The sequence below is a fragment of the Tribolium castaneum genome, chromosome 4 (assembly GCF_031307605.1).
Source record: "Tribolium castaneum strain GA2 chromosome 4, icTriCast1.1, whole genome shotgun sequence".
Classification (NCBI taxonomy): domain Eukaryota; kingdom Metazoa; phylum Arthropoda; class Insecta; order Coleoptera; family Tenebrionidae; genus Tribolium; species Tribolium castaneum.
The window spans coordinates 22,830,911-22,840,067 of NC_087397.1; the positions used below are offsets into that span (position 1 = coordinate 22,830,911).

Genomic DNA, 9,157 nt, shown 5'->3' on the forward strand with positions numbered 1-9,157 from the left:
TTCGAATCCGCAAAATATCATTTTAAAGGACAAGTTCTTAAAGTGGTCCTAGCAACCATTTTGCGGACTATCTTTTTGCTATGACTATCGAACGACTGCGCTTATGATGAGGGTGGATTGGAAATAGTACCAAAAAGTTTCTATGCAACATTTCTGCAAAATAGTTTTAGAGAAAAAAAATTCACATTTTTTGGATACATATTCAATAGTAGTATTTTCAACAATTACATGAAAGGCGAGACGGGAAAATCAAATTATTTCGACACGGTATTAAAATAAATGATTTATTTTTTCAATAATTCAACGCTTGACTTCTTTTAACAATATATCAACATTTATACTACGTTTGAAGGCTTCTTGTCGCTTCAGTTTGTTTGGTACAAAACATGTAATTACAGTACCAACAACTAGCAACAAAACTTGACTGGCTAGAGACCAAAACGGCCCAATTACAACGTTAAGCTGACCCAACATTAGCGCAAAAACAACTCCTAAAACTTGTGATGGTGCCATAAGTAATCCTGTGGTAGTACCTTCAGAAGAAGGGAAAGTTAACTCCATCGCAAACTCAAAACCTACTGGCATATAGGCATTTGTAAATAAGCTAAAATTAAAGATTAGAAAATGTAAGTGTTTCCATTAATTTGAGACAAACCCAACTACTCCTATTGCAATATAAACCAAAATTTTCGACTTCATTTCTAATGCAAACATGAACGCAAGAATACTAACTGAAGACAATAAGTAAGTATAAACTGTGGTTTCTCTAAAAAATTATGATAAAGCGATTTAGTTTTTTGAATTATTTTCTACTTGTATTTATGTGTCTTGTCAAGGAATATTCCAAATAAAATTGACCCGATCATTCCAATGACAATCATAACCAATCCAGCTCTACCAGCAAATTCTTCAGCATCCTGAAACACTTTGCATATAAAATAACAAAATCATTAAAAACTTACTGGTAAGTGTTTAAAATAGCGTAACACAAGTTGATTCAAGAGAGTACCAATGGCAGAAAAAACCCCAATATTGATACCATAAGCTATGACGTGGATTACAAACGGCATATTTTTCATCAGAACTGAAATTGATTGAAAAAATAATTTTGCAGAAAATTTTTCCGTTCTATTTCTTTCCTCCACTTGTGTAATGCTTGGTGGCTTTGGAGGTTGCATTGGAAAATCTACAAAAGTTGGCTAAAAAACGCAAAACAAAATATTTTTTTTACAAAATATAATCGCAATCGCTGTTGGTAAAATGACAGCTGTGAGACCCCAGCACAATATTTTCAAGTCATGTCCAATTTCTTCCACATTTTCACGATTTTTCACAAGCATGGGTGATAGCACAAACCCCAGGGCAGCACCAAGTTGAGTTCCAAATACACCAAGAGAACAAGCAGTTGATACTTCATTGGGTTTGAACCAAACAGCTGCTATTCTTGGTGGAAGACATAGAATTAAAAGTTGTGATGCTGATACAACTGCTTGACCTAGAAGGACAATCCAGAAGGATTCACGTCCGATTGAAAATACTTTAATTGAGGTTCCTAATGCTGTTCCTAGTCCTCCAATTAGTCCAGCGGCACGTAAACCCTTCATTTAAACAAATTACAAGTTTGGTAAAATGGAAAAAAAATCACTTACATATTTATCCAAAATGTAGGAAGCTGGTATGACTAAAGGTGCATAGAGGGCCATGTAAATGATTGATGTCCAGTCCACCATCACAGGAGTAACGTTGTAATATCTTGTAATTATGTTGTTGATAATTGAATATTCGATCCATTGGTACGAGTTTACAGCAGCGTAAACTATGAAAATTGTTAAAATTATCCATCGTCGTTTGTAAGCCTTGATTTCGTGACCATTTGGTTTCAACCGCTTATCTTGGAGTAGATTGAAATTTGTTTCATCCTTATTATGATCTTCCATTATAAATACAGTGTTGGTTAAGTTGTGCAAAAAAACGATATCTTTTAATTTTTTAAAGCAGCTTGTTTAAATATGCATTGTTATCACGTAATCTGTATTATAACAAACGCTCCACTTATGAAAATGATACACGTAGTGTGGTCTTAATCAAATGTAGTAATCCGTTAATATTAAATAATTGTGTTCAAAGTAGATTTAATTTTATACTTCTTTGCTCACGTGATACAAATATGAAAACTATAAGATAAATGGATTTGGATAAAGTATAAATTTATGCAAAAAGTACGTTAGTTATTGTTACCAGTTATATCAATACTGTGATGTCATCACCTAAAAAAATTAAAAATACTAACGGTGTACATTTATTGTCATAGCTTAAATGGAAAAGCACAAATAAAAAAATAGGGTTCTAGTTTCTAATAATTTTTTAAGAAATATAAGTTGGACGACGCCTGTAACCAAATTTTTGTTGTAAAATGTAAAGTCTAATTAACTTTACTTAAGATTTTTGTTGACGGCTTTGTTGACACAAAATTTTATTTTATTTTTATATTAATGTCAATAACTATCAGTTTAGGTGGTTTGGAAAATAACTGTAGCTTTTTTAGAAGTTCAAATTAATGGACGATAATAAATTTACATAATTCGTTTACGTTCATTAAACAGAAAATGTACAATGATGCTGAACAATCTCCCAAATCACAACATCTTTTACGTAATTAATTATTTTGAGTAAAATGTGTCAATATTCAATAAATTTTTCCCTTGATATTTTAATTTTTAAACCGTATAACTCAGATATTACTAATTAAAACAAAAATTTAATCTTGAACGCATATTAAGCTAACCTGACCTGACCTCACTGTTTAGCGTTCCATATTCTGATGAAATTTACATGTATTTAATTCAGAAATGAAATTTTTTGGTTTTTGTTTTGGTAATAGAATTTTTTTTCTCACTGTTCTAATAAAGCAGTTCTAGAGATACTGGGTGCCTTTGTCGAATTCGGAGTTCAGTGCGTTCTTGGGAATCACTTCAGTAGTCCAAATGTAGAAATAAAATAAATATTCGGGGCTTCTGCACAATTCAGGCTAAAAGCTTCAGTGTTTGTGAAGAATAATAATGTAAAACAGTTTCTCAAAAAATAGCTTTATTTTCGAGCGAAAATAGTATATTATATTATAAGTGATAGAAATGCATCATTATATGTAAGTGGGACACTAAAAAATCTTAAATTTTTGTAATTTGCCGACTTCTAAAAAAATTAAAAAATAATGTTTTTTTTTTACTCCCAATGAAGTAAATTTTTCTAGGAATTGATTTTCATTATTATTTTCCACAATCATCTACGTCATAAATAACAATAAACAATAAAATTTTTAGCTTGCATTTAAAAAAAACGCAATTCAAATTGCACTAGAACCCTGAAGTGTACCTACCTTCAAACCAATGTGGGGAAGTCCCGAATCTCCATTTTATTTCTACATTTACACTTTAGACTTGAAGTGATTCTCTACAACGCTCTGAACTCAAAATTCGCCAGTTTTGACACACCCTATATGTAGGCATTGATTTAATGAGTGGTAAATAAAAATTAATTTCATTTAGTTTCACTTCATCTCTAAACAAACTTTACAATCTCCACAAATAGTGCAAATATGTAACAACTTTTGCAACTAATTAAAAATATTTTTTTTACTTTTCGATTTATAAACTTTCACTAGATGTTAACTCAACTAGAAAAATATTTACATACATAATAACTTAATAACCCAATTCAGAGTGTATAAGAACGAAGCACGCAATAAAAGAAAGAAGAACGAAAATTTTTCATAAAAATTATTAATTGAAAAAAAAACAAGCTTAGATCCAATTTTAGGTGGACAAACATTATACCATCATATACCTACAAAAATCAAAATAAATAAGCCAATTGTTTTGTGTAACCACATTACTGTTGTGATATGCATCAATGTCACTAAAAAGTATGTATACAGTTAAATTGTATAAAAACTATTCATCAAAACTTGTTGAAATTTGGTATATGCTTAAAAGTGTTTCAATTCAATCGTCTCAGATATTCATCAAATTTTTATCTCCATTTGTTCTAGGGACAGAGGCTAACTTAATTTTTTTAATGGCAAGAAAAGTCAAATTTAATATTTTTTAAAAGAACAGTTTTTTTTTAATCCGATGATGTTACACATGCATACTTACCTTATTTCAAAAAAATATCAAACTGATAAAATTTTGTTAACTTTGGAAATGTTGTCTTTATCTAACGATAGCTCTTTGCGCCTTAATTTTGATCAAACAATAAGTAGAAGTTAAAACAATTGTTAAAATAAAATTTAACTAAAAGAAAATATTTAGCAATAGGTATCCATACTTATTAGCAAACCTTTACAGGCAATAGTATGTAATTTTACACAGGTAAATTCTACTATAGCACCATGAAAAATGTTTTATTCATTCAGATTTCTCCAAAAACTAAAAAAAGTCCCATAAAACATGTGTGTACGTACAAGTACATATCTAATCCATGGACAAATTTTATGTACCTACCAACAATATTTTTTTATTAGATTTTATGAAAAAGGAAACTCTATTTTTTTCCAAAGACCGGGATTCGAATCTCCCACACAAATGAACATGTCAACAAAAATTTTTAGAAATTCTCAAAACACCCAAGCGCCTCCGTGTTCATTTTGTTTCATAAAATTCTGAAAAAAGTACTCACTTTTTAGAAAAATCATATAAGAATTTTTAACTCGTCTGATTAAGACAGATTCACATACGAAATATTGCTAAGCCATTCTCTAACACCCTGTATCTACAATCAAACTAGTATGGGAGAATTTTTTCTTGGAATTTTATTTCCAAGATACAGTTAATTTCTGTCCAATTTTTCAATTTCTTTTGGGATTACCTTCATTTATTTATATCTGCAAGCAAGGATTACACATTGTATTCAATGAATTGGTATAAGTAGAGCCGGATAGCAAATGGCCGATTAAAATTTTTCATGTCATAAATTTCAATAAATCATTTAGTTTACAAACTGTCCAGCCAGTGTATACAATATTCAGCTAGTTTAGTAACTAGCCAAACGTACACATTAACCGTATCATATCGAACAGGTTTGTGGCTGCGGTTTTAAAGGTGCCATTCTTTTTGTTCGAGACTGTACTTAAATATTAAAAAGTCGCTGTAGAGAAAAATCATGTATTAATTATTTTCAACGTTTAATTTCTTTTAACAATATATCATTATTTATCCTACGCTTGAAAGCTTCCTGTCTTTTTAATTTATTAGGTACGAAACAAGTAATTATAGCACCAACTATTAGCAGCAAAACTTGACTGGCTAGAGACCAAAACGGCCCAATTAAAACGTTAAGCTGACCCAACATTAATGCAAAAACAACTCCTAAGACTTGTGATGGTGCCATAAGTAATCCTGTGGCAGTACCTTCAGAAGAAGGATAAGTTAACTCCATGGCAAATTCAAAACCTACTGGTGCGTATGCATTTGTAAATAAACTAAAATTAGAAATTAGAAAATATAAAGTTGGTGCTTCAATTAATTTGTCACAAACCCAACCACTCCTATTGCAATATAAACCAAAATTTTTGACTTCATTTCTAAAGCAAACATGAAGCCAACTACGCTTAGTGAGGACATAAAGTAAGCGAAAACAGTTGTTTCTCTAAAAAAATGATATAGGAAACAATTTTATTTTTACACCGTAACTGTTTTTTTTACTTATATTTATGTGTTTTATCAAGAAAAATTCCAAATAGGATAGATCCCATCATTCCAACGACAATCATCACTAAACCAGCTCTACCGGTAAATGCTTCAGCATCCTAAAAAAAAATGCAAAAAAAAAGTAGGAACAATTGAAAACTTACTGGCAAGTGTTTAAAATAACGCAATACAAGTTGATTGAGAAGAGTACCAACTGCTGAAAAAACACCAATGTTAACACCAAACGCCACCACGTGAATTACGAAGGGCACATTTTTCAGTAGAACTAAAATAGATTGAAAAAATGACTTGGTTGAAAAATTCTCTGTTCTGTTCCTTTCTTCCACTTGTGTAATGCTTGGTGGCTTTGGAGGCTGCTTAGGAAAATCTAGAAAATAAAGTTTTAGTAAAAAACGCTAATCAAAATAATTTTTTACAAAATATGATTGCAATCGCTGTTGGTAAAATCACAGCTGTAAGACCCCAGCACAATATTTTCAAGTCATGTCCAATTTCTTCCACATTTTCACGATTTTGCACAATCATGGGTGATAGCACAAATCCAATGGCAACACCAAGTTGATTTCCGAAAACTCCAAGTGAACAAGCTGTTGATACTTCGTTCGGTTTGAACCAAACAGCTGCTATTCTTGGTGGAAGACATAGAATTAAAAGTTGTGATGCTGATACAACTGCTTGACCTAGAAGGACAATCCAGAAGGATTCACGTCCGATTGAAAATACTTTAATTGAGGTTCCTAATGCTGTTCCTAGTCCTCCAATTAGTCCAGCGGCACGTAAACCCTTCATTTAAACAAATTACAAGTTTGGTAAAATGCAAAAAAAATCACTTACATATTTATCCAAAATGTACGAAGCTGGTATGACTAAAGGTGCATAGAGGGCCATGTAAATGATTGATGTCCAGTCCACCATCACAGGAGTAACGTTGTAATATCTTGTAATTATGTTGTTGACAATTGAATATTCGATCCATTGGTACGAATTTACAGCACCGTAAATTATGAAAATTGTTAAAATTATCCATCTACGTTTGTAAGCTTTGATTTCGTGACCGTTTGGTTTCCACTGATTATCTTGGAGTAAATTGAAATTTGTTTCATCCTTATTATGGTCTTCCGTCATTATTATTATTAACGTAATACATTGCACGAAACCTTTTACTTTTTAAAGCGTTTAAGACAACTTGTTCCAATTTAAATACGTAATGTAATCTCATAATCTATTTTATAATAATAAGTGATCCGCTTGTGACAATGGTACACGTATATGTTAACCAAATATTGCAAACTCTTACTATAAAAGAATTGATAGAGCTGTATGAGATAATATTTAAAAAACATTTTATTTTATACTTTTATGCTCACATGATATGTACTTACGTAAAAACCACGACACAAGTAAAATTTAACAAACTACTCTTGTTTAAAGCGACTAAGCAAGTTTAAAGAAATAACTATCCAATCACTTAGGTACCAATTACATAATTACTAAAATAGCAACATTTATAAAAATTGTGTAGAACCGAATACAAGACAGACCTTCCTTAATACTTTCAGTACAATTAAGTTTTCAACTTTTTGGTTTACTCGTACAAAAAATTAACAATAATTTTCAAAACGCTTCCTCTAAATCATAAATATTTGGTTAATCTCCCACCATAATTACAAGCAATACAATTTTTGCACCGGCAAAGCCTTGATGCAAAGTTATTCCAGAAGCAAATTTTTCTTTTTTGCTATATTGACCTGAGGACTCAACGATTTTTTCAGACAATCTGTAGGATACAATTCTATTTTTTTGTTTTTAATTGTGCTCAAAATATTACTTCAACCGAAGAGTAAATCGCAAAGGAAATCGGGGAACGAAATTGAAAAATCAAGAGAAATCATTTTCAATAATTAGAGGATATCATCGGGAAATCTTGGAGGGATCACAGAAAATCTAAATATGTAGTACCTTTTATTTTATACTGCTCACATAATATATTCTTACGTAAACACCACAACACAAGTAAAATTTGATATTCCATTCCTGTTTAAAGTACCTAATAGGTTTAAAGTAAATAATTATCCTAATATCCAATGACCATCCAATTACATAATTACTAAAATAGCAACATTAATAAAAAATGTACGGAAGAACCAAATACAAAAAGGGCCTTCCTTATTAATACCATTAAATGAAATGTACTGAATTAAAACAAGCCTGGAAAGGGAAGTGTAACTTTAGCCACATTTGTTTTGAAAACAATGTGTTGCAAAGTTTAAGTTTAAGTTTAAGTTTTATTATATTGATATTATTATTATTATTATATTATATTGTTATAATTATATAATTATATGAAATTACCCTCGGCTGTTTTACCGTTGTTTTTTGCTTCGTCATAAATAGAGTCATGTCTGCATACTCTTTAAATGTAAATGGCTGCAGAGGCAAAATGGTTTATTTACGACTGGGGGTTTATAAGCAAAAACTGTCTGCCTTGATGACAGCTATAAGACCCTAAAGTTTAGCAACATCTTTTTGAACCACGCTGTATATCCGTAGCCATTACTCACCGTAAATTTTGTATTGTTATTAGTGTCATTACACTGCGTGAAAAATTTTCAAAAATTTTGAGTAACCGTTTCAAACTGTTCTGTTCATTTCTTCAGACAACTCGTATATCATAAATATGAATACAGTTTTTTTCCATTAGGTCCCGTTTTTAAGGTACACTGAATAACAGCAAATACAATAAAAATAACCATGACTCATAACAGATATGCAAAAAAATATTTTTTATTTAAAGAAAATAAAATAAATAATTGTTGGTAACAAGATGGGGCTTAATAAGCAAACCACTGATTTTACAAGTAGTGACAATAATCCTAAAATATGTAAGAAGTGCAAGACATCCACATTTGGTGAAAAATCATTTGAAATTGAAGCTTTACCGAGAGAGAAGAGGTAAAAACTATTTCTTTCAAAGTAGGGACAACTTTTGATATGAAGAAGGATTTTAAAGATCCTGAAAATTGGCCTAGAGGTATTACGGTGAAGAAATTCTATTTTTTTCGAAAGAAAACAAACAGTGAACAAGAGGTCATTCAAAAAGGAGGCTAACGTATGTAAAATTAACTTTCTAATTATGAATGTCCAGTCCTTGAGGAACAAAATTGAAATGGTTGAATCGGTTTTATCTGACGAGACAGGTGAAACAATTTCCATAATGTGTTTTAGTGAACACTGGTTAAATACAAGTGAATGCGAATCAATGAGTCTGGAAAACTTTAGTCGAAAATCTTGGTTTACCCGTGGTGACAAGTGTTATGGAGGATCTATTATCTTTACGCGAAATAACTTGCAGTGTGTTGCTCTGGATCAGCTAGTTAATTTATCCGTGGCTTCAGTATGTGAACTCTCCGCTATTAAATTAGTTTTAACAAATGTGATCGTTATGTCTA

General features: G+C 30.9%; 2 protein-coding genes across 2 annotated transcripts; both read right to left on the reverse strand.

Moving 5' to 3' along the window:
* Positions 1-270: 270 nt before the first annotated feature.
* Positions 271-2,121, reverse strand: LOC107397418 (uncharacterized MFS-type transporter C09D4.1-like). The gene is made up of 6 exons (XM_015982055.2): positions 1,650-2,121; positions 1,232-1,598; positions 963-1,186; positions 814-917; positions 656-766; positions 271-604 (listed from the first exon to the last, which is right to left on the reverse strand). The coding sequence occupies exons 1-6, from the start codon at positions 1,935-1,937 to the stop codon at positions 301-303; spliced, it is 1,398 nt and encodes a 465-aa protein (XP_015837541.1). The 5' UTR covers positions 1,938-2,121; the 3' UTR covers positions 271-300.
* Positions 2,122-5,148: 3,027 nt separating this feature from the next.
* LOC660324 (uncharacterized MFS-type transporter C09D4.1) lies at positions 5,149-6,894 on the reverse strand. Its single transcript, XM_015982052.2, has 6 exons — positions 6,543-6,894; positions 6,125-6,491; positions 5,852-6,075; positions 5,703-5,806; positions 5,536-5,646; positions 5,149-5,479 (listed from the first exon to the last, which is right to left on the reverse strand). Exons 1-6 carry the CDS (start codon positions 6,831-6,833, stop codon positions 5,176-5,178), a joined length of 1,401 nt encoding a protein of 466 aa, XP_015837538.1. The 5' UTR covers positions 6,834-6,894; the 3' UTR covers positions 5,149-5,175.
* Positions 6,895-9,157: the final 2,263 nt, after the last annotated feature.

Excerpts from the sequence above, each read along its gene's own strand:
- LOC107397418 (XM_015982055.2), bottom strand. The coding sequence starts at position 1,937 with ATGGAAGATCATAATAAGGATGAAACAAATTTCAATCTACTCCAAGAT. Across the intron at positions 1,599-1,649 it reads CCTACATTTTGGATAAATAT|GGTTTACGTGCCGCTGGACT; the intron begins GTAAGTGATTTT and ends GTTTAAATGAAG. Across the intron at positions 918-962 it reads GCTATTTTAAACACTTACCA|GATGCTGAAGAATTTGCTGG; the intron begins GTAAGTTTTTAA and ends AAAGTGTTTCAG.
- LOC660324 (XM_015982052.2), bottom strand. The coding sequence starts at position 6,833 with ATGACGGAAGACCATAATAAGGATGAAACAAATTTCAATTTACTCCAA. Across the intron at positions 6,492-6,542 it reads CGTACATTTTGGATAAATAT|GGTTTACGTGCCGCTGGACT; the intron begins GTAAGTGATTTT and ends GTTTAAATGAAG. Across the intron at positions 6,076-6,124 it reads AGCGATTGCAATCATATTTT|ATTTTCCTAAGCAGCCTCCA; the intron begins GTAAAAAATTAT and ends TTTATTTTCTAG.